Raw genomic sequence first — 23,698 nt, forward strand, 5'->3', positions numbered from 1 at the left:
GAGGAGCCAGAGAAGGGAACCTGCGTCTCAGGGATAAAAATCTAGGGGGCTCCCCACTCTGTGCTTGCTTCCCAGACTTCTGTCTGGAGCGCACCCTTCTACAGAAGTCAAGACTGCTTGCTGAGCCGTTTCAACCGTTTGTCTTATTCCTGAGGCACCGTTTGAGAGCATGCCTTTGCCTTTTCAAAACACGCCCCTTGCCTTTTCAAAACCCTTGCCTTTTCAAAACATGCCCCGGTGGCACCGTGGATAAGAATCCACCTGCCAATGCAGGGGACATAGTTTCGACCCCTGGTCTGGGGAGATCCCCCATGCCGAGGAACAACTAAGCCCCTGCACCGCAACTGCTGAGGCCCACGCGCCTGGAGCCCGTGCTCCACAAGAGAAGCCACCACGGCCAGAAGCCTCGCACTGCGACGAGGAGAAGCCCCTGCTAGAGGAAGCAGCCCCAACTAGATCAAGTCCACATGCAGCGAGGAAGAGCTAGTGCAGCCAAAAAGAAGTCATTTGTTTTCAAGTTCCACAAACAAATGGGATCCAATTAAATTGATATAAACAAAATTAAGAGACAATCTATGGAATGGGTGAACATATTTGCAAACAATGCGACTGACAAGGCCTTAATTTCCAACATGTACAAACAGCTCATGCAGCTTAGTATCCAAAAAAGAAACAGCCCAATCAAAAAGTGGGCAGAAGACCTAAATAGATGTTTTTCTGAAAGACGACATACAGATGGCTAACACACTTAGAGAAATGCAAATCAAAACTACAATGAGGTACCGTCTCACACTGGTCAGAATGGCTATCAGCAAAAATTCTAAAATAATAAATGCTGCAGAGGGTGTGGACTTCCCTGGCGGCTCAGCTGGTCAAGAATCTGCCTGTAGTGTGGGAGACCGGGGTTTGATCCCGGGGTCAAGAAGATCCCCTGGGGAAGGAAATGGCAACCCACTCCAGTATTCCACCCTGGAGAATTCCATGGACTGTATTGTTTATGGAGTCCACTGTATAGCGTCTATGGGGAGGGTGTAGAGAAAAAGGGACCTTTCTACACTGTTGGTGGTAAACTGGTGCAGCCAGTATGCAGAACAGTTTGGCGGTTCCTTAAAAAACTAAAAATAGAATTACCATATGACTCAGCAATCCCACTTTTGGGCATATATCCAGAGAAAACTATCATTTGAAAAGATACATGTACCCCCAATATCTATAGCAGCAGTATTTACAATAACCAAGACACATAAGCAACATAAATGTCCTTTAATGAATGGATAAAGAGGATGGATACATATATACAATGGAATATTACTCAACCATGAAAAAGAATGAAATCATGTCATTTGCAGCAATATAGTTGGACCTAGAGATTATCATACTAAATAAATCAAAGACAAATGTCATATAACATCACTCATATGGGGAGGCAAAAAAAAATGTTACAAATGTACTTGGAAAACACAAACATAGAAGACAAACTTAGAGTTGCCAAAAAGGAAAGAGGGGGAGGGATAAATTAGGAGTATGGGATTAACATCAACACATTATTATGAATGAAATACATAACCAATAAGGGCTTGCTGTATAGCACAAAGGACTGTATTCCGTATCGTTTAGTAACCAACAATAGAAAAGAATCTGAACACAATATCTACATCTATACACAGAAAGATATACATATATTTAAAACAGAATCACTTTGCTATAACCTGAAACACAACATTGAAAATCAACTATACTTCAATTAAAACATTACATCAAGGCAGAAAAAAACCAAGCAGAAAAGAGTCAATAAACATTACCAAATAAAAAAAAAGAGAGCGCCCAAACTCCAGAGTCCTTTCAAGTAGGGCCGTGCCCTTGGGGTAGAGAACCCTGGTGGATCCAGCCAACCTTGTTTATTTACTCATCCACCAAGTACTTACTAATGCCAAAGATTGTTCAAACTACCGCACAGTTGCACTGATCTCACACGCTAATGAAGTAATGCTCAAAATTTTCCAAGCGAGGCTTCAACAGTACATGAACTGAGAACTTTCAGATGTTCAAGCTGGATTTAGAAAAGGCAGAGGAACCAGAGGTCAAATTGCCAACATCCATTGGATCATCAAAAAAGCAAGAGAGTTCCATAAAAGCATCTACTTCTGCTTTATTGACTAGGCCAAAGCCTTTCACTGTGTGGATCACAATAAACTGTGGAAAATTCTGAAAGTCATGGCAATACCAGACCACCTGACCTGCCTCCTGAGAAATCTGTATGCAGGTCAAGAAGCAACAGTTAGAACTGGACATGGAATAACAGACTGATTTCAAGTCAGGAAAGGAGTATGTCAAGACTGTATATTGTCACTCTGCTTATTTAACTTATATGCAGAGTACATCATGCAAAATGCTGGGCTGGAAGAAGCACAAGCTGGAATCAAGATTGCTGGGAGAAATATCAATAACCTCAGATATGCAGATGACACCACCCTTATGGCAGAAAGCAAAGAAGAACTAAAAAGCCTCTTGATGGAAGTGAAAGAGGAGAATGAAAAAGTTGGCTTAAAGCTCAACACTCAGAAAACTAAGATCATGGAATCCAGTCCCACCACTTCATGGTAAAGAACTGGGAAAACAATGGAAACAGTGAGAGACTATTTTTGGGGGCTCCAAAATCGCTGCAGATGGTGACTGCAGTCATGAAATTAAAAGACGCTTGCTCCTTGGAAGAAAACCTATGCCCAACTTAGACAGCATATTAAAAAGCATAGACATTACTTTGCCAACAAAGGTCTACCTAGTCAAAGCTATGGTTTTTCCAGTAGTCATGTACGAATGTGATTGCTGGACTATCAAGAAAGCTGAGCACCGAAGAATTGATGCTTTTGAACTGTGGTGTGGGAGAAGACTCTTGAGAGTCCCTTGGGCTGCAAGGAGATCAAACCAGTCAATCCTCAAGGAATTCAGTCCTGAATATTCACTGCAAGGACTGATGCTGAAGCTGAAACTCCAATATTTTGGCCCCCTGATGTGAAGAACTGACTCATTGAAAAAGACTTTGATGCCAGGAAAGACTGAAGGCAGGAGGAGAAGGGGATGACAGAGGATGAGATGTTTGGATGGCATCACGGACTCGATGGACATGAGTTTGGGCAAGCTCTGGGAGTTGGTGATGGACAGGGAAGCCTGGCATGCTGCAGTCCATGGGGTTGCAGACAGTTGGGCACGACTGAGCTACTGAACTGAACTGAAGTACTTGCTAAGCACCTAGCCGGGGGCAGGCGCTGGGCTGCAGCTGGGACTGCGTTCAGGACCAAGAGCAGAGCAGACACAGTCCTTGCTTTCAGTGATACTTCAGACAAAAACCAGTAATGAAAGAAAAAGCAGCCACCTCTTATACCAAGGGTGTGACGTCTGTTTCCGCCACCACTTGTGACACCAAACATGAGGTTTCCCAACCCAGCAACAACCAATTCTCTGATTCCCAACACTGGATGTCCAAACATTTCAATTCAAATTGCCTCTGGGAGTTAGTGCAGACCCTACAGGCACAGGGCTCAGTCCCGTGAGACTGCCCCTGCTTCCGACAACAACTGCAGATGCCAGGGGGCACCAGGACTTCAGACCTACCAGCTATACGTAAATTCAGGGGTTCCCGTGACCCCCTCCCAGAGGTTCAATAACCTGCCAGAATGACTCACAGAATTCAGGAAACCACCTGAATTGCATTTGCGGGTTTATTACAGGGGACCCAGTTCAGGAACAGCCACTGTGGGGGTGGGGGAAGGACAAGATGAGGCTGGGGGCAGGACGAGGCGGGGGGCAGGACGAGGCGAGGCGGGGGGGCAGGACGAGGCGGGGGGGGGTGCAGGACGAGGCGAGGCGGGGGGGCAGGACGAGGCGAGGCGGGGGGTCAGGACGAGGCGAGGCGGGGGGCAGGACGAGGCGGGGGGGCCACGCTCCCAACACCTCCATGTGCTCACCAGCTCAGAAGCCCCCTAAAGCCCACTGTTGTAGGGGTTTTTACCAAGGCTTCATAATGCAGGTATAAATGATTGTATCATGGGCCACTGGTGACTGCTTCAGTCTCCAGCATCTCTCCCAGCCAGGAGGTTAGAGGGGGCGGCGGGAAGGACTGCGAGCCCCAGCCCCAGCATTATTAAGGCCCGGTCTGTCTGGCAGCAACGCCCCCCACCCAACCCGAAGCTGTGTGCAGGCCCGCAGCCAGGATACAAAAGACAATCCTATCACTCAGGAGATGAAAAGGATTTTTAGGAGCTCTTTGCCAGGAACCAAGGGCAAAGACTGAATCTATAACTTTTATTATACCATAAGGCGCCAAAGCTTGGAGCTAAGAAAGCAAGCCCAGGAGCTTCTAATCCAGACTAGGGTGACTTCCCAAAAGAGTGTGACACTGTGGCGAGCCGAAAACCAAGAACTAGACGGGCAAATCAGGAACGCCCTGGGAACAGCGGCAGCAGCGAGAGAGGGCAAGGAGACCTTAAGTTCGAAAAGTTGTAAGTTCATTAGAAGCGGCTGTGAGTATCCAGCTAGGCATACCTGCCCATTCCTAATGGGATTCTCTGTCCCTGCAGCAGCCCCCTGACTCCAGCCTGGAAGCTTCCCAAGGGCAGGGCCCTAGTATAGTTTTGTTTTCTGTGGCTTGGGCTTCCTGCTCTGCCCAGCACTCAGACCACCATGGAGTCTAAAAAATAAATACTGACAAATAACCGAATCTGCGCATCCCATACAAGCCGAACCTTCACACATGCGTGCGCGCATGCGTGCTAAGTCGCTTCAGTCGTGTTTGACTCTTTGCGACCCCATGAACTGGAGTCCGCCAAGCTCCTCATTCTACGTGATTCTCCAGGCAAGAATACTGGAGTGCATTGCCATGCCCTCCTCCAGGGGGTCTTCCCAACCCAGGGATCAAACCCATGTCCTTACAACTTCTGCATTGGCAGGAAGGTTCCTTACCACTAGTGCCACCTGGCAAGCCCAATATGGCACATGCAGAGCAACTAAGCCTGTGTGCCGCAACTACTGTGCCCAAGCACCCTAGAGCCTGTGCTTGGAAACAAGAGACGCCTCCGCAGTGAGAAGCCCAGGCACCACAGCTGGAGAGTGGCCCCCACTCCCCACAACTCGACAAAGCCCAGGAAGCAAGAAAGTCCCAGCATGGCCAAAAATAAAGAGATTTTTAAATTTATTTTAAAAAAAGAAAAAAAAAGAAAGAGCTTTCCTTCATATCCTGTGAGTTACAGTTAAGGGCAAGGACTTACAGAAGTGGTGCCCCAAGAGGCACGCCTCCAGGATTTGAACCCTGGTCTCTTGACTCCGGGTGGGACCTGTAGTGGTTGTTTTTTTTTTTTTTTTTTTTTTACACAGAGTGAAACTGTGCATTTGACCACGACCAGGTTCTGGGAGGCTGCCGGATGGGCAGCGAGAGGAAGGGGAAGACAGAGGCTCAGAGGCCGGCGCTCACTGAGGTGCTGCGCCAGCCTGGTGCTAAGCTATCTGTCCCCCTTCACAATCTCTGAGCCACCCTCCAGGGCAGACCCGGGCCAGGCACAGCCCGGCCACACCCAGCAGAGGGAGGCGGGCAGCTGGGAGCTGGGAGCCTGCCAACCAGCGCCTTCTGTCATCTGTGGTCCAGCCCCTCCCGGGGAGGAGACAGAGGCCGGCCGAGCCGCGCTGAAAGGCCTGGGCCACGGCCGGGGAGGTCAGGCCAGGCCTACCGTGCAGGCATGGGAAAGAGGTGAGCCAGGGCACCGGAGGGCGCGGGACTGACTCTGAGTCCGTTCTTCCCCGGGCCGCCTGCTCCTGGACGCTCCCTGGGAGCCAGGTATGAGCGCCACAGCTAGAATGTGACCGAGATCCCGGCCCTGTACTGAAAGTCTAACTTGAAGTAGGTAGATACAGCAACAAACAAAACCAACAAAACAGTAAATGAGCAAATTATCTTGTATGTTACGATAAGGGAAGAAGAGGAAACCAGAGCAGGGTGATGGGGGAGGCTGGAGGAGGGGTGTGGGCGATTAAAGACGGCAGTCAGGTGGGCCTCGCTGACAAGGTGGCGCAGACCAAGGACCTGCCCAGGGAGGCAGGGAGCGGTGAGGACATTGGGCAAGAATGTTCTGGGTGGAGGACACAGCCCTGGCCTCTGGAGGGGTGAGGGGGTGAGGCCGCATGCAGCAGTTAGAGTGCAGGAGAAAGTGGCAGAGGGGACGGGCCAGGCCCTGAGGCCTTGTGGGGATCCAGGCGGCAGATGCCGGGTTCTTTGAAGCTTTGGGGCCCTCTTGTCTGCACCCCGCGACACTCCCCACACCTCCACTCAGGGGTATCAGTTTGTCAGTCTGTGCATGAACCCCATCGGACACAGGTGACTGTGTGACCTTACAAAGTCTCCTCTCTTCCCGAGGCACCTGCCCTCTCTAGTAAACAGTGATAACAACAGAGTATCTGCAGGGCTGTGAAGAAGAGTGGGAATCAACACAGAGGCCACCTGCGGGAAAGCTTCACAGCATGCGTCCTGTGAGCTAGGTTCTGGGGACCCCAGAAAAGCAGCGCTGGCCGCCCAGGCACTCACACTTTGGGAGAGGGACATCTGAATGAATAAGGAATCCTTCCTGATTGTTGACTCTAATAGCAGCCAGGGGGGTGGGGACTGAAAGGGGGCCCGGTTCTCCCAGGGGGCCCAGCCATCAGGGAGGTGGAGAGGGTGGCCCTGGAGACTGGGGCTCACCAGGAACATGGGGGAAAGAGCAGTGGGCAAAGGGCAGGGGGGGGCGGGGGAGGAGGCGTGGATACGGGGCAAGGGGCATGTGGGTGAGAGGTGGTGAGATGCAGAGAGCACGGACTCCAGTCCACAAACAGTGAGCACCCGAAGCCAGACTGCCAGCAGGGGAGGCAAGCAGGTGACTCCAGGGTCAGAGCTCACCCTGGCCGCGGGGAGAGCGGGCGAGAGGCGCTGAGACCACAGGTGCGAGGCGAGGGCGGCACAGGTGGTTCACAGAGGGGATGGGCAGTCGGAACAACTGGGGCTGACAGACTCAACATGGGGGCTGTCCTGCTGTGGGGGAACAGGGGCTGTAAGAGGCCGAGGGGGTGCTGTGAAGGATGCAGGGTCCACCGTGGCTGTGGGGGACTCCCGGGTTTGGGGGCAACACGTCACAGCCAAGAGGCAAGCTTCCTCCCTCAGCTCCACAGTACCCCTCTCCAGGCTCACAGGGATGGGCCAGCTGAGCCTGGGACCTAGGGGAGCCGGTGAATGGGGTCACCGGTCCCCCCCAGTGAGATGCGGCTGTAGCATCAGCAGAGCATGTGCTCTGTGGCCAGACACCACCCAGCTCCTGGTCAGCTCCAGCACTGTGGCTAGAGCCCACACACCTCACCTCCCTCAGGTGAATTTTCTTCATGCGTGACCTTCACGGATGCTTTCTGAGAATGCCCCGCCCCGCAGGCAGTGCTTACAACACTAGCTGCAGTGGCAGAACCCCAGCGGTGTCCTCAGGCCCGGCCGGAGCCTCGGCTGGAACGCAGCTGACGGCAGCACTGTGTGCGGAGCAGTCGCCGCAGGCCGGCCGGCGGCGCCCAGCACCCGGCCAGGGCCCCGCGGATGGGGTGCGGGAGGAGGGGCCCGCGAGCGCGCCTAGGGACGTGCCTTCCTCCCAAGCAGGCTGAGCTGACACTCAGCCCTGAGCAGTTCGTGCTGCACACAGCTCCTCAGCGCAGTCCACGGCTCAGAACAGCTGGGCTGGAAGTCTCTCTCCTCGGACGCCAGGCAGAGCCGGGCGATGGCGGGCAGTCCAGGGCCCCGAGTGTCAGCGGGGGACGCCCGGAGCAGGAGCATGCACCCCGACATAGAGAGCGAGAGGCACTCGCCGTCCTTCAATGTGGAGGAACTCACCAACATCCTTGATGGAGACGCCCAGAACACCGCACTCCGGAGGAAAGTGGGTAAGAGCAGGCTGGGCAACGGAGCCCCGGCTGTGTGCCCACGCGCATTTCTTGGAAGGAAAGTCCCTTCATAGCGGTCCCACCTTCAAATGGGCTTCCCAGGTGGCCCGGGTGGTAAAGAACCCGCCTGCCAGTGTGGGTGATGTGGGAGACACAGGTTCGGTCCCTGGGAAGGGAAGATGCCCTGGAGGAGGGTGTGGCAACCCACTCCAGCATTCTTGCCTGGAGAATCCCCATGGACAGAGGAGCCTGGCAGGCTACAGTCCATGGGGTCGCAGAGTTGGACACTCTCTGAAGCGACTTAGCACACAGTATACATCTTCAAATAACAAATGCTACTCTCAAAATTCCACTATTAGAGATTCGTCCCTTTGGACTATGAAGGAAGCTTTAACATGTCAGTATTCCCTGAGGTCCTTATTCTTCCACGGCATAGCTTCGCAGCCTTGGGTGAGTCGCTTCCCCATCTCAGGACCTCACTGACTGCATCTGGAAACTGACAGGGGCGTCTGACTTCCTTTCCACACTCATGAGGCAAGTGGATGGGAAGATGCGAAGGTACCAGGAACCTCACCCAGAACACTAAGCTCTCTGTTCTCTGCCCCTCTCACAGAAAGCATCATCCACGGTGAACCAGAGCTTAGCCTGAAGGATAATTATTTCATGACCCAGAATGAGCGTTACGAAGCTGCCGTTAAGAAGAAATTCCACATCCTCATGCTAGCACACCGCCTGGGCTGGTCCGAAGGCAGTCGTGAATTACAATACGCTTCCAGGTGCTCACTCCCAGGGCGCCCCCACCAGAGACGAATCCACCTGGGGTCACCCAGAAAACCCACCCCATGAGCTACATTCCCCAGCAAAGATACTGGCTGTTGATATTGTGCAGTCACTCAGTCGTGTCTGACTCTTTGCAACCCCACGGACTGCAGCACACCAGGCTTCCCTGTCCTTCACCATCTCCTGGAGTTTGCTCAAACCCCTGTCCATTGAGTCAGTGATGCCATACAACCATCTCATCCTCTGTCGCCCCTTTCTCCTCCTGCTCTCAAACTTTCCCAGCATCAGGGTCTTTTCCAGTGAGTCGGCTCTTATACCAAAGGTACTGTTTCCCGGGGAACCAGGGTTAGGTGCCCCTTCTCTCCTGCCCCCTGCCAGCCTGAGGTTACCAGCCTGAGTTTTCTCTGCTGGGCTGTTCAACCACTGTGTCTCTCCCCTGCAGAAGTGTTTCTGGAGATCTGAGCTTCGGGATACACCAGATCTTCCAGAAAACCATCAGGAGCCTGGGCTCAGAGGAGCAGATTGCAAAGTGGGACCCACTCTGCAGCAAGTTCCAGATCCTGGGGACATACGCCCAGACGGAGATGGGGCATGGTGAGTCGAGGCCGCTGCGTGCAGCGTTCAGGCAGGGCCCTGTGCAGTACCCGAGGGCCCATGTCCATCTCGGTGGTCACGGGCTGATACACTGCCAAGATGTCACAGCAGGTGGTGTGTAAAGGTCCTCAGGAGGGGCTGCTTTTTTTCTAATTTACATGAACACGTTGTATGAGCTAGTGGTGGCACAAGTCCTTCCTACTGGAAATGTCAGCCACCGCCCCCTACCGTGGGCTGGCCATGTGTCCCCGGCAGAGCCCACCAGTGAAGGGAGAGACAAGCCGGGGAACACACTGGAGTGGGAGTGTACCCCACTCCACACTGGCTGGTGCCTGGGAGCTCCAGCGACACCCAGACACTGCTAGCCTGGCGGACTCCCGCCCTGGCCCAGAGTCTAACTACCCGCCTTGATTCCCAGGGACGTATCTTCAGGGCCTGGAGACTGAAGCCACCTACGACGCAGCCACACAGGAGTTTGTGGTGCATAGCCCCACGATGACGGCCATCAAATGGTGGCCTGGGGACCGTGAGTATGCCCCCTCATCCCCCAAGGACAGCAGAACAGCACTGATGGTGATGGCCAGCAGACCTCAGACGGAGTCACTGTTCTAGGCTGATGACGTTGGGCGAGTCCCTTCCCAAAGCCCCAGGTTCTTACGTGGTAGAACACTTGGGGTATGAAAACTTTCATCACTGAGTGGCTAAGAAGCCACTGGAGGCACCTGGAAACAGCTGAGGAAACGGACCCCGACCTCGGGGATGAAGGGCAAGGCCTCTCACGTGTACGCTGCCACCCTACACACACTTGGCCCAGTCCCAAGAGAGAGAGAGACAGAGAGACAGAGAGAGAGAGAGAGGCAGAGACAGAGAGAGACACACACAGAGAGACAAAGAGAGACAGAGAGAGAGAGAGAGAGAGACACAGAGAGACAGAGACACAGAGAGACAGAGAGACAAAGAGAGAGAGAGAGACAGAGAGACAAAGACACAGAGAGAGAGAGAGAGAGAGAGAGAGAGAGAGAGACAGAGAGGGAGAGAGACAGAGAGGGAGAGAGACAGAGACAGAGACACAGAGAGACAGAGAGAGAGACAGAGAGACAAAGAGAGACAGAGAGAGAGAGAGAGAGAGACAGAGAGAGGTGAGGCAGCAGAGAGGGAGAAGGATGGAGAGCAGAGACCACTGGAGAGAGGGAGGCCAGAGAACTGAGAGAGCAGCGACCACTGACAAACTGCAGGCAAGGAGGAACCCTGAAACCAGGCAGGCTCAGCTCCGAGCTCTGCCCCCTTTATGTCAGTGCCCTCGGGCGCAGCCCTCTGTTCTCTCAGCCTCAGCTTCCTTCTCTGGAAAATGGGACTTGGGCACACTGCCTGCAAAGACTGGAAATGCTGGTATCTGAGCCACTATTATTAGATTGATGGCACACAGGGTCATTAATAGGTTTTTGAGGAACCGAGGAAGAAAAAGTGTGCTTATGTCACAACACCTTTTGCAAGTCACGGCCAGATTTGTTTGGCTCTTTGGGGCTAGCTCCCTCTCTTTGTGATCAGCGACTCTTTGAGGTCTCAAAGGTGCCCACCTGCTGGGGTGGAGCAGCAAGGCACACATCTCCCTGTGATTTGGGACCCGTGTTCCCACCACAGATCCTTACATACGTTCCCCTCGCAGCCATGATGTAAAAATCCTGTCCCCCCTGATTCCAAAGAAAATAACCAAGCGCGTGTACTTCAGTCAGGAGGCTGTGGCAGGACCAAGTTTTAAAAGATGCCAAGCTCTCCCAGATTGCTCCCTTCAGAGCCTTTCCATTAAAATCCATAGCTTTTGTCAAGCTTTGCCTTTAGAAGAAAGAGCAGCTGGAAGGGATGGAGGGCAATGGTCCCCCTTAAGAGCTCCATCAGCCTTCCTCCTTTCCTGAGCCCATGGAGACTCTGCATACTGCAGGGTGGCTGCTATACAAACCGAACGTTTAGACAGAGCCCTCTGTACCCCCAGCCACCAACTCTCCATAAATCCCTCCAATCCCACCCATTATAGAGCGAGACACTCACACCAAAGTTCTTGGGGTGGTTCCAGTCATCTCCAAGGATGAGTGGAGGCCGTATAAATTGAGGGGTATCCTGACTGAGCACCCCTCAGTTTCTCTGGCTCCACCAACTCCACGACCTGGGACCCACCAGGCTGATCTGGTCCCCAAGCTTCTGAACATGCTGCTCCCTCTACCTTGCACTCTGGCCCGTGTGGCTCCCCTGGAAAATACTCTATGCCCTCCAGCCTCCCCGACCCACGCCCTCCGAGGCAGATCAAACAAAGCCCCACTCCAGCCTCACAGAGCATCCCCCACCCCCACGCCACCACACTGGTCCTCCTCACAGACCGGGCCCTCCTCCACAGTCCCGATGGGGGGGTTTGGCCTGCTCCTCTCTAACATGCGGGGTCACGCTGGGTTTCTCCCCTCTCTGCCCGCAGTGGGACGGTCAGCCACCCATGCCCTGGTCCAGGCCCAGCTGATCTGCTCCGGAGCCCGGCAGGGCATGCACGCCTTTATCGTCCCCATCCGGAGCCTCGACGACCACAGTCCACTGCCAGGTAAGCTCCTGCTCCTCTAGGACCCCTGCCAGGAGACCCTACCAGGCCTCCCTGTCCTGGGCCCCAGAGGTCCATGGGGGAAACTGGGGCCTGTCTCCTTTGGGCAGGGACCAGTCCAGTTGCACAGACCTGGTGCTAACCGGCTGGGTGGATACAAGCAAGATTCAGCACCTGAACTCAGCCTGCTCACCTGCAAACAGCTGTGATGACCCCAACACCATGGGCGGCTGTGAGGCTCGGATAAGCCAGCCTCGTCCGAGGCTGTGTGCTACCTGACATGTAAGCCCTGAACTGACGGCCACCCCACCTCCGTCTCCTCCTAGGGATCACCATTGGGGACATTGGGCCCAAGATGGACTTTGAACACACGGATAATGGCTTCCTCAAACTGGACCACGTGCGCATCCCCAGGGAGAACATGCTGAATCGCTTCGCAAAGGTGGGTGCTGGGGAGGATGCAAGCCTGCATTGCCTGCGAGGGGGCAGACACACCCCACGGAATGCTGCTGCTGCCCCTGGGTCCTTCTCTAGGATTGGGTTTGGGGCACCCCTCCCTGAGGGGCTCTGGTGTCCCGCAGACCTCAGTAAAGTCCCAGTTCTGGAGCCGTGTGATCTTGGGCAAGTCACTTGGCCTCTCTGAACCTGAGTAAATGCTCCCCGCACGGGGAGGCAGAGCGGTAACGGGGCAGGGTGGCAGGGCCACGTGAGGAAAAGAGGGACAGGCTGAGGATGGTGTGCGCATGCACCTCCAGCACAGCCTGCACACAAATCTCTGGCAGGCACAGCGGAGTGCCGGAGGAAGTTCTGGCGGGGGGGTCCCCACTTTGCCAGGCAGGACCATGGACACGCAGGAAGCTGTGGCTTGTGGGGAGGTCTGGGGTGTCCCGGGGAGGAGCTGTGAGCCGAGGCATGTGGGCAGTGGGTATGGAGCAGCAAGTGCAGGCGAGTTTCCGTTTAACAATGCCGCACCAGCACACCGCGGCTGGTGCTGGCCGGGTCTACTCCGGGTGAGCAGCCCGAGAACGGCAGTGTCTACAGCGCAGGGAGGCCCGCCGTTCGGGCGCCGGAAGGCTGGGGAGCCCCAGCTCAGACCCACTGTCTACCAGGTCCTGCCAGATGGCGCCTACGTCAAGCTGGGAGTACCGCAGACCAACTACCTCAGCATGGTGGTGGTGCGTGTGGAAGTCCTGCTGGGCGAGGTCGTCCCGCTGCTGCAGAAGGCCTGCATCATTGCCATCCGCTACTCCGTCATTCGCCGCCAGTCCCGCCTCCGGCCCAGGCAAGGGGCGCCCAGCGGAGCCACCACAGCGGGGCCCCCCGATCCCACAGTGTCTGCCCCCTGACCCAGCCCTCCGCCAGAGTGGGGTGCCAGGAGCACACCTGACCCGCTTCGTGCACACACTGTCGCCTGGGCCTGGCCCATCCGTCTGTGGGGTCTCCATCTGGCTCCCTGGAATCCCGCTGACCAGCCGGCCCCACTGTATCTGGCAGTCAGAGTCTGGCCCCGCACCACCTGAGTGGGCCGGTCTGTCCACATGGGTCCCCTATGGCCGTGCCAGGCTGAGTGTCAGCTGACGGGCTGGGCGCCACGCTGTGGGTGAGCACGCTCCGGAGGTGGTTCTGTCAGCTGTGAATGCTTGTGCCTAGAAAAGCCCGCTGTCACATCCGGGCTGGAGATGGTTCTGTCTGGTTGTGACTGTCAGCTGCTGGCTGTGGTATGCCCACATCTAGATCTTCTGTTGTCTGTGGTTGTGTCGGGCTAATACTGTCTACTCCATGGCACTGAAGGGCTGACTACAGCCTCTGCTTTTTTTTTTTTTTTTTTAATGATTTGCCCTCATTTTTTTCATTTTAAAAGTAGCAAGTTAAAAAAAAAAAAGGAGCAGGTAATTCACAGGAGAAAAACATAAGTTTTTCTGCTTTAATGTGCGTATGTGTACAAAGGCATGTTCCCTCATGCATGCAGGCACATACACACACGCAGTTATCAAATTCACCAGAAAAAAATATAGAACTGCCCATTACATTTCAATTTTCAGTAGACAAAGAATTTTCTAGAATAAACATGTCCCACATGGGCACACACCCAGGCTGCAGCAAACTGGAGTCTGGGCCTAGGGGGCTGCAGTGTGAGCTCAGGGGGAGAGGCTGGGCTGGGCACGGCACAGCTGACTGAGCTCGTGGGGCAGAGACAGGCGGGGGTTAGGGCAGCTCTCGCCCCGACTCCACTGAACGACCCTGGGCGCCCAGCCCCGCCACCCCTCGGCGTCCCCATCTACTCACGGGCCTGACAAGAACGCGCTTCCAGGGTGCTGAGGCACGCCAGGCCCTCAGCCCAGGGTCCTTCACTGGCAAGCCCAAGGCCCCTCGGCCAGCCTGGCTGCAGAATCCTGGGCTAAGGGAGTCGTCTCTGGGGACAGGCGAGCTGGGAGGACGGTATTGCCGGTGGTGTCCTGCTGGAGCCCAGGTTTATGAGCTGCAGAAATGCCCTGAGGATGGTTCTAACAGTGCATGTCCAGGGGAGGGGCTGCCGGCCCGAAGAGCAGACACCAGGTTTCGCCCCATCACCCACGGGAAGCCTCTCATGGTCACACTTTTTTTCAACCCACAAGTAGTTACCTACCGTGGGCCCCAAATGCTGACCAGAGCCCCAAGCGCTGGGGACACAGTAATGCATGAGGCAGGAGAAATCCCTACCTCAGAACTGCATCAAACCCACGTTCACAACCTCAGCATTACTGACTAGGTTTCACAGTATTTCCCAGCACACAGCACGTGAAGCTGGACAGTGAAAGGTCAAGGGTCACATAACCCGGGCTTCAGGGCCACAAGCCCTCACCCAAATCCTTGAGACCGGGTATGCTGGTATTCAGAACTTGCCAGTTTTCGCAGGTACATATAGTGTAATTCTGTAAACCTCCACAAGGGGCAGCAGCCACCAGCAAACATGTCAGCATTTCCACAGTGAAACGTTCGATATTCATGTGAGATGGAATTTTAAGGTTATTACTAGTCCCATGTCCATCCAGGTCAGGTCTGGCAGTGAGTCATCAACAACTGTCCCTTTTTAAGGCTTTTATGGCCTTGGGGATGCGGGAAGGTGGGTGGGGCAGGTAGCAACCCTCTAAATCTGCTTTCCTTTCCCTCAGCGACCCGGAAGCGAAGGTCCTAGACTACCAGACGCAGCAGCAGAAACTCCTCCCTCCGCTGGCCATGGCCTACGCGTTCCATTTTGTGGGCAACCACCTCCTGGAGTTCTTCCGCAGCTCCTACAGCCTCATTCTGAACAGAGACTTCACACTCCTGCCTGAGGTACCTGCTTCCTGGGGGGGCAGGAGCTGCGACCGTGGCTGAAACTGTCCTCCCCCGGGACACAGCCCCAGTCCTGCTCCCCCGGGACACAGCCCCAGTCCTGCCCGCCCTGGGCTCTTTCTGCCCCCACCCCCCCACAGATTTTCAACATCCCAGCCCACCCCCCCGCCCCGGGTGAACCATATTCTGACATAGAAAACCTCCCAGGTCTGGCCCCCAGGAAGCTCCAAATATGTTAGATGAAGTAATCACGGACAGTGTACAGAACACAGGGGACAGTCCCTGGTGTGTCTCTGAAACCCAGAAAGCTCTGAAAACCAAAAGCCATGTAGAACTCACTGGGTGGCACAGTTTGACCGGAATTGCCCAGATTTATCCCACTCGCTGTGAATACATTTTGCAGCAGAAATACCAGTACATCAATCAGATCACTAAGGTGCCCCTGGGCTCCTCTAGGTGTATTATATTTAATCCACCTTAAATGCTGTTTTACCTTTCTAAAATTCGAAAAATATTCTGATTCCAAAAACACATCTGGCCCCAAAGCCCTCTCAGATAAAGGACTGTGGACATACACACACACTAAGATTTAGTCTGTGCAGGCCCTGAGTTTATGAGCACTGCTTCAGTAATCTGTCCACTCTACAGCAGGCAGCATACCCATTTTACAGATGAGGAGAGTGAAGCAGAGAGGTTGAGGGACATGGCCCTTCCTCCCAAGGACTTGGAAAGTCTGAGAGACGGGTAAGGACTTGCAAGAACCAAAAACTCAGACCAGGTCTATTGCCTGGCGGCCGCTCCTCCAATTCAAAACAGTGGGTTGACGGTGGACCCACGTGCTCACAGACAGGCTCTCCAAAATCTCTGCTTGTGGGGACAATCTGCAGCTCCTGGATAATGGTGAGACCGACCTGGGAAGCACTTTCTTCCTGAGACCCTGGAGACTCTGGCCTGGATGGTTTTCCTCTGTTCTTACCAGCCCCCCAGAGACACTGCCTCTCTCTCTGACCCGGGTCTTTCATTCATCAAGTCATGGGCTGAGGAAACAGAGCGGCGCTCAGCACCCATGGGCGCTCTGAGTGGCAGGCACATGGTTCCCGACGCCGCCTGACCCCCTTCTTATCCTCGCAGCTTCACGCGCTGAGCGCAGGTCTGAAGGCCATGCTGTCGGACTTGTGCACCCAGGCGGTCGAGCAGTGCCGCAGGGCCTGCGGGGGGCACGGCTACTCGAAGCTGAGCGGCCTGCCCTCCCTGCTCGCCAGAGTGACAGCCTCCTGCACTTACGAGGGCGAGAACACGGTGCTCTACCTGCAGACGGCCAGGTAAGGCCCAGGCCTCTGCCTGGCCCCCAGGGACCCCACCGAGCTGCTGCCTGCGTTGGCGCATCATCTCACGCCCACGGAGGGAGCTGACTCTGGGGACGCCACGTGGGAGCTGCCCAGATCCCACGCCATGTCTCCAATCCACCCCTCATCCCCAGACCCTGCAGCCTCAGCCAGGCCGCCAGCCCCACCCCCTGGACCACAGCATCAGTCTCCTCATTGCTCTGCAGCTTCCCACCTGCCCCACTTCAGTCCTTTCTCCACAGGCAGCCAAGGGCACCTTCTCAAAGCCTAAAGATGATCACCTCTTTCCCCGGGTCCCAATTCTTCAGTCACTTCCCTCAGCTCCCAGGAAAAGGCCACACCCCACGCTGCAGCCTAAAAGGGCCTTTCGATCTGGCCCTGCCTCCCTCCGTCCTCTCCCCACCTCCTCCTCTGCTCACTTCTGCGGGGCCTGCACCCTCACTCCCCTCCACCCCCAGGTTTCTGGTGTACAGCCTGCTCCTCCTCACCCTTTGGGTCTCAGCTAAAATATCTCCTCCAGACACTCCCCCTGACCACTCCGTCTAGGGCAGCAACTGCCATTTCCTTGGAGCAGTTATCACAATCTGAGCGTCTCTCTCTGTGTGGTGGGGAGCGCCCTGTTCACTGCGGCATGCCCAGGTTTAGCGCAGGGGTCTGCGCCGGAGGCCCCACCCTGGAAGACAACGGGGAATGCCTCATTCCTCATCCCCCCAACAGGCAGTTTCTTCTCTCGTGTGTCTGTGGCTGATGAGGCCTTTCACGTGCCTCCATCTCAGGGGACTAGACAGGACAAATACTTCTCCAGGCAGGGAGAAAGGACTGGCAAATTTGCTATATAACATTTCTTTTAAAACTTGTAAATATACAACATGACTTTTTTTTTCAAATTACAAAAGGAATACAAAATCATGTCTTAGATATTCTATGCCCCACGCTGTGCCAAGCGCTCAGAAAATACTGTCTCATCCAGTTTTCACGGACCCCCTATCAGATGACTATCATCGTCATCTAGAGATGGAAGCATGGAGGCTGAGGGACGTGAAGTGACTTCTACAGGGTCACAGAGGTCTCAGTGGCGTGGCATGGGAATCCAGGCTTCTCTGACCCAGAGCCTCTAACCACTGGGTTATTATAAAGAAGAAGCTAAGAGCCACCTGTAATTCTCCCATTCATGTTCGCAATCTTGCCTCTATCCTTTGATCAGCTAAGAAAATTTAATTTCCGCAGTCACGGTATAATCGTCATAAATCCCCAAATCACAAGATCCTAACCAAGACAGAAGATTCTGTTCCATTATCAGAAGGCTTTACGTTCAGGATCTGAGAATGTCTGCCCAGGTCTGCGGCTCCAGCCCCATTTCTCTGTGAAAGAAATTATAACCTCAGGTGCACTGTGGCTTTGAGTGAGGAGCAGCCGCCAGCAGGGACCCAGGAAAGAGCGTGGGTGGCCCTGGTTCTCCACGGGGAGCCTAAGGGTGCACGATGCTGGGAGAGAGGGGTGCTGGGCTGTCCCAGGGCCCCCCACCCTCTCACCTTTTGGCACCTCTGCCCCCAGGTTTCTGATAAAGAGCTACCTGAACACTCAGAAGTCCCCAGGCTCCGCATCGAAGGGGTCGCTCCCTCAGTCTGTCGCATACCTGACCGCACCTGACCTGGCCAGGTGTCCAGCCCAAACGGCAGCCGACTTCCTCCGCCCCGAGCTCTACACCGCGGCCTGGGCACACGTGGCGGTCAGGTGAGCCACGCTGAGACACCCACTGTCCCACCCGGGGGCAGGCTCCGTTCCACTGAAGGCCTTTGGGATTGGCCGGGGGGACAGTCTCGGATACTCTTCCAAAAACCAGCCCCCTTTTCCAACCTCCTCCTCTCAGTTTCTGCCACGAGGGGCAGAGAGAAGGCAAATTCACACCTGTCACTTCCCCATCCTGCTCAAGATAACAGGAAAATATCACCTCTCAAACCAGTGCAAGGAATTTTTAAAATCTTTAGGCTCTTATTATGGTTTGAAATACAAAGAATGTACCCATACATCGCAAATACCAAAAATGTATCAGTACTAATACTGATAATATTATGGCATAATAATATAATTATATATGATAATGTAACATAATTATAATTATATATGCAATAGTTATACATAATTATATAATGTAATACTGATAATACTAATACTGCTATCAGTACTAATATTAATACTAATAAATAAAGCATTGAGTCATCCCTCCGTATCCTCAGGGGATTGGTTCCAGGACCTCTATAGATATCAAACTCTCAGGATACACACACAAGTTCCTTCTATAAAATGGAATATTTGCAGATTTGCAATATTATAGGTATGTATTTGCATAAAACCTATGCATACCCTCCCATATACTTTAAATCATCTCCAGATTACTTATAATACCCAATAAAATGTAAATATTATGTGAACAGGTATAAATACAACGTTACTGATATGTTAATAGTTGCCAGTGTGCACCAAATTCTACTTTTGCTTTTTGGAACTAACTTTCAGGAGTTTGTTTTTCCCAAATATTTTTGATCCTTGGTTGAATCTGAAGATGTGAAAACTGGATACAGAGGGATAATGGTACTTACATGGTCAAAACATCCCACAGTCTAAAAATAACGTTTAAAAATATGAGTGTAACAAAGGATAGATTTTGTTTACTCCCAGGGTCTAGTAGGCTCCAGGGCACACAGACAAGACCAAAGCCTCATCCACTCTTGTCATCCAGTAAATACCATCAGACACCGACCATGTACCAGGAACATCCACATGTGCCAGGGACTGGGGATAAAGACTGGGCATGGCCAAACAGAGACGCTCCCACGCAGAAGATGCAGAGATTTAACTACCCAGAGGGGAAACCTTCTGAGCCCTCCCCAACTAGGACACCAAAAACAACCTGGAAAAAACAGCTTCAGTACATAATAAGAGGTCTTATATCCCAACCGGTGATCCCAGGGATGGTTAATAGTTATTTCAAGATCAAAAGCAACTTAGAACATTCATCTATTTTCTCCACAAATATCTAGCAAGTACGTAATAATCCACCAGGCTCTAAGGATCCATCAGTAGACCAATCTGATAGAAACCAAAGTCCAGGCTTCACAGAAGTAACATTTCATCTGTGGAGGGGCGGGCAAAGGAAGGCTGCTCGGAGTAATTAAAATGCCATCCCAGCTGGCCTTCCACACCCACGGATGCAGAGCCCGTGACCATACCACACTTTCATACAGGGACTTGAGTATCTCTGGTTTGGTATCTGTGGGGGTCCTGAGACCATTCTCCCTGCCCCCCACCCACCCCCAGAGGTAGCAAGGGATGCCTGTGTATTGCTCTTTGCTCAGAACTCAATGTGACGTGTGCTTATCTATCCCATGACAAAGCAAAGTAAGTACTGCTTAATAACTGAGCTTGTTTTGCATACAAATCCAAGGGTCAGGAGCGGATGGGCAGGGAACAGAAGATAAGAGTAAAGGTTAACTAAATGGCAAACGACCAATTCTGTAGTCTGGAGAACAAGGGATGGTTTTCTTTCCCCTTCTAAAGTCCCTTAGGTGGAACTTGGAGCAGAGTGGGTGACTGACAGGCTTCAACTAGCCTTTAGAGGAAAATCACTCTCCTGGCTCGGGCACAGGAAGTCAGTCAACTGAGTGGTCTGAGAATGCTGGGATCAGGGCGGAGACTGCATCAGAAAGAGGGGAGGGCACCTGGTGCAGCTAGGAGGTTAAGAGCTCCTTCCTAGCTGCGTGACCCTGGACCAGTTAATTAACCTCTCGAGGACTCCATGTTTCCCACTGCAAACTGGGAATGCCTTACCCTTAGAAGGGTTAAGGAGACTATATATAACAAATACATTGGCAACTCACTGTTTAGGTTTTTAACACCAACAAACAGTCAATAAATGGAACTGTTCTACTTCTGTGGGACCCAGGCATCCTGGGATCAAATGCCATCTATCCCTTTTCCGCTCAGTCAAGAAACAGAACATTTTTCTCCTCTGGCCTTTAGGCTCATAAAGGACTCGGTGCACCACTTACAGACACTGAGGCAAGCCGGGGCCGACGAGCACGATGCGTGGAACCAGACCACTGTCATCCACATCCAGGCCACCAAGGTGAGCTGCCAGTCAGCCAGAGCTGAAAGGGCTCGTTCTGTTTCCCCAGCAAGCTGCCAGGCCGAGAAAACCTGCCATTATGCCTCAGCCCTGCTCAGTGGCTGCCCTCATTTCACTTTCAAGGCTTTAGCCCCGGGTATTTTAATTAAAGGACTTAACTCCAAAGCAGTCTTGCTGGACTGGCAGCTCTTAGAGAAGAAACGTAATGAGGCGGTGTTATTGGATTTGCTTCAGGTTGTTGCCTCCCAGAATGAAAAGCAGGTCAAGTCTCTCCTTAGCCCCACAGACAATCCATAGATGTCTGATTCCGTTTCCACTGTGTTTTGTGTTTGTGCATAATTCACTGTCTGCCAGCAAATACTTGCACCCCAACACCTGCCGTCAGGCTGGGTTCTGGGGGGCTCAAAAGAGGCCATGCATGGCTATGATCAGGAAAGCTGATCTGTCACGGGGAAATATAGGCTGCCCCAAGGTCCCAGAGCAGGTCCAAGTCCACCCACCTCAAGGAGTCAGAAAGCCTTCTCAGAAAAATCATACAGGCCAAGACTGCAAGGACGAGCTGAAATCAGCCAGGCAGTGGGTGGAGGCTGTGGCTTTGGAGAGGAAGGGTTTCCAGCAAAGGGGTCAGGAGATGCTAGGGGTGGAGGCAAGGAAAGGCACAGTGTTTGGGAGGAAATGCACGTCCTTCCAAGGAGAACCTAAAGGAAGACGACGAACAAGGAGAGGAAGGAGGAGAGGGGAGAAGGAAAGATAGGCACGGCCTGGCCCCTCCGACAGCACTGTGATAAGTCTGGCTTTTGTGTTCACTGCAGTGGAAAGCCTTTGCTTTTCTGAGGGTTTCCATCAGAGGAGTGAAGCGATGAGTTTCATGTTAGAAGGATCATACAGACTGCAGCGGGAGGAGAGGACTGAAGGCTAGACACCAGTACAGAGCAGGCAGCAGCCGTCTGGGAAGGGCTGAGGGTGCCCCAGACCATGAGCCTGCCAAGAGGGCAAGGAGAGAAGTGGGTGGATGCAGAGATACTCAGGGTGTGGAAGAAAGCAAGGGACAGGCTTCAGACAGCAGTGCAGGGGCATGGAGCGAAGACTGGCTCCTGAGTTCCAGCTCAGGCAGCGGGGCCTCTGGCCCTACCTACAGCTGGAGAGCCAAGGTGGTCACTTCAGTCCTCAGGCAGCAGGCCCAGAAAACAGCTGCCTTAGAACAGGAGAGCCCACCAGGGTTCTGCAGCGGCTCCCGGCGGCAGGCGGACAGGAGCGCCACCTGGTGGCCTGCCACCTCCATCGCATCAGCGGGTGCGGGGTGTGTGTGTGTCGGGGGGGTGATTCTGCCACCCTCCATTCCACTCTGTCCACCACAGAGGTGCTGCCCGCTGTGTTCAATGCACCGTCAGCACAGAAGAGGGTAAGCAAAGGCTGTAGTCTCACCAGACACCTAGAAAGGCACTGCATCTGCCCACTGTTCACCTGCTTTCCAAACCCATGCCCTGCCTTCAAAGGCACCAGACGCTACCTGCTGGGGTTACCTCATTTAATACCCATGACCCTGAGAGGGAGAGGAGCATAATCTCAGTTTTAAGGATGAACAGCTTCTTGGGAAGGCGGTGCTGAAGCTGACCCTCTAAAGTCATAATGGGCAGGGAAATCTGCACTTCCTGGGCTCTGCGCTCCAGAAGGCCTTGTCCTCTACAGAAAGCTCGAGGACCCAACTGGGTCTCATCTGGAAACCGACGTGTGCAGCTGAGCAACACAAAGGGCTGGTGGGAACAGTGGTAGAGGCGTGGACACGCAGGAGCCTGAGTTCTGGTCCTGGCCCATTAAAATCCAGTCTGTCTCTGGTGGCTTTGGTGACGCAGGGTAGCAGGTAATGCTACCAATTCTTAATCGAGAGACAGACTGCCCTGGTTCAGAACTCACTGCTACCACTCATTAACCAGTGCCTGGGCGAGGAACTTACTCTCTAGATGCCACACACGCTTCCTCCACAGAATGGAGCTAATAATAGGATCTACCTTGTAAGATTATTGTGAAGGTTATATGAGTTAATAGATGTAAAACTTAAAGAGCCACGTAGAGTATATAAACAAGACTCCCCAGGTGGCTCAGTGGTAAAGAATCCATCCACCTGCAAAGCAGGAGACAAAGGAGACACGGGTTCGATCCCCGGGTTGGGAAGATGCCCTGAAGAAGGAAGTGGCAACCCACTCCAGTCTTCTTGCCTGGGAAATCCCATGGACAGAGGAGCCTGGCAGGCTACAGTCCAATGGTGGCAAAGAGTCAGACATGACTAATCAAAGAATATAAATGCTACAGAGTATAAATCCCACTCCCACCCCAAACTGGACAGGAGAGAAGCTTGAAACCAACACCTGCACACACTAAGGCTGACTGTGTTCAGAGCACGGTGCCGGGGCGCAGCTCAGCCTTTCCCCAAGGAGTCCCTCCTCTTCTGGTCCCCCTCCTGCTCCGTAAGGCAGAGGCGGGCACCCTCGGGCAGCTCATCACTTCACTCTTCAACCCAGAGCCCTGAGAATTCAAGGATGCGGCTTTCAGGTGAGAACAGGGACACAGGGTGTAAGCGGAAAAGTGAGGATCTCTAACTTTGTCACGCCGGGTGCAGCCTGAGCACCACGGCATCTGACCCAGGAGGGTGGCGGAGCACATCCGCTCCTTAACCACATCCAAACACTGCAAACCCGGCACGGGGTCAGCGGCCCAGGTACAGGTGGCAAAGCGGTGAACACGGCAGACAATAAACAGCTATTTTCTTGAGAAAAGCGGTGTTGTCCCCCACTGGCCCAGGTCAGCCTCCAACACTCCTGTATTCTTTCTTTCAAACCAACCTGGAACTGCCCCAAGCACAATGAGAAATGAAGGGCCAAGTTCCAGGGCCCACCAGCCCCCAGCACGCACACCACCGAAAAGGCTTAGCCAGACGCAGTGAGCTAGGAGAGAGGCAGCTGCTTGTCAGTCTGCCGGGAAACACACGGCCACAGCAGCCTTCTTCCAGCAGTCTTG

At 53.5% G+C, this 23,698-nt stretch overlaps 1 protein-coding gene across 10 annotated transcripts in view; it reads left to right on the plus strand.

Annotated features, from left to right (window-relative positions):
* The first annotated feature begins 5,587 nt into the window (after positions 1-5,587).
* Positions 5,588-23,698, plus strand: part of ACOX2 (acyl-CoA oxidase 2) — a 28,254-nt gene continuing 10,143 nt past the window's right edge. The window contains exons 1-12 of one of the 10 annotated variants that reach the window (XM_043885433.1): positions 5,588-5,740; positions 7,704-7,941; positions 8,555-8,717; positions 9,164-9,315; positions 9,734-9,841; positions 11,780-11,899; positions 12,223-12,338; positions 13,006-13,178; positions 15,049-15,211; positions 16,343-16,533; positions 18,112-18,291; positions 20,578-20,683. In XM_043885433.1, coding sequence (XP_043741368.1) covers positions 7,779-7,941; positions 8,555-8,717; positions 9,164-9,315; positions 9,734-9,841; positions 11,780-11,899; positions 12,223-12,338; positions 13,006-13,178; positions 15,049-15,211; positions 16,343-16,533; positions 18,112-18,291; positions 20,578-20,683 — 1,635 coding nt within the window. In that variant the 5' untranslated portion in view covers positions 5,588-5,740; positions 7,704-7,778. Of the gene's footprint in view, positions 5,891-6,836; positions 6,965-7,657; positions 7,942-8,554; positions 8,718-9,163; positions 9,316-9,733; positions 9,842-11,779; positions 11,900-12,222; positions 12,339-13,005; positions 13,179-15,048; positions 15,212-16,342; positions 16,534-18,111; positions 18,292-20,577; positions 20,684-23,698 lie in introns of those variants that run through there. The other 9 variants (XM_043885431.1, XM_043885432.1, XM_043885434.1 and 6 more) reach the window with 9 other exon arrangements.

This window comes from Cervus elaphus, chromosome 24 (assembly GCF_910594005.1).
Source record: "Cervus elaphus chromosome 24, mCerEla1.1, whole genome shotgun sequence".
NCBI classification, from domain to species: Eukaryota; Metazoa; Chordata; class Mammalia; order Artiodactyla; family Cervidae; genus Cervus; species Cervus elaphus.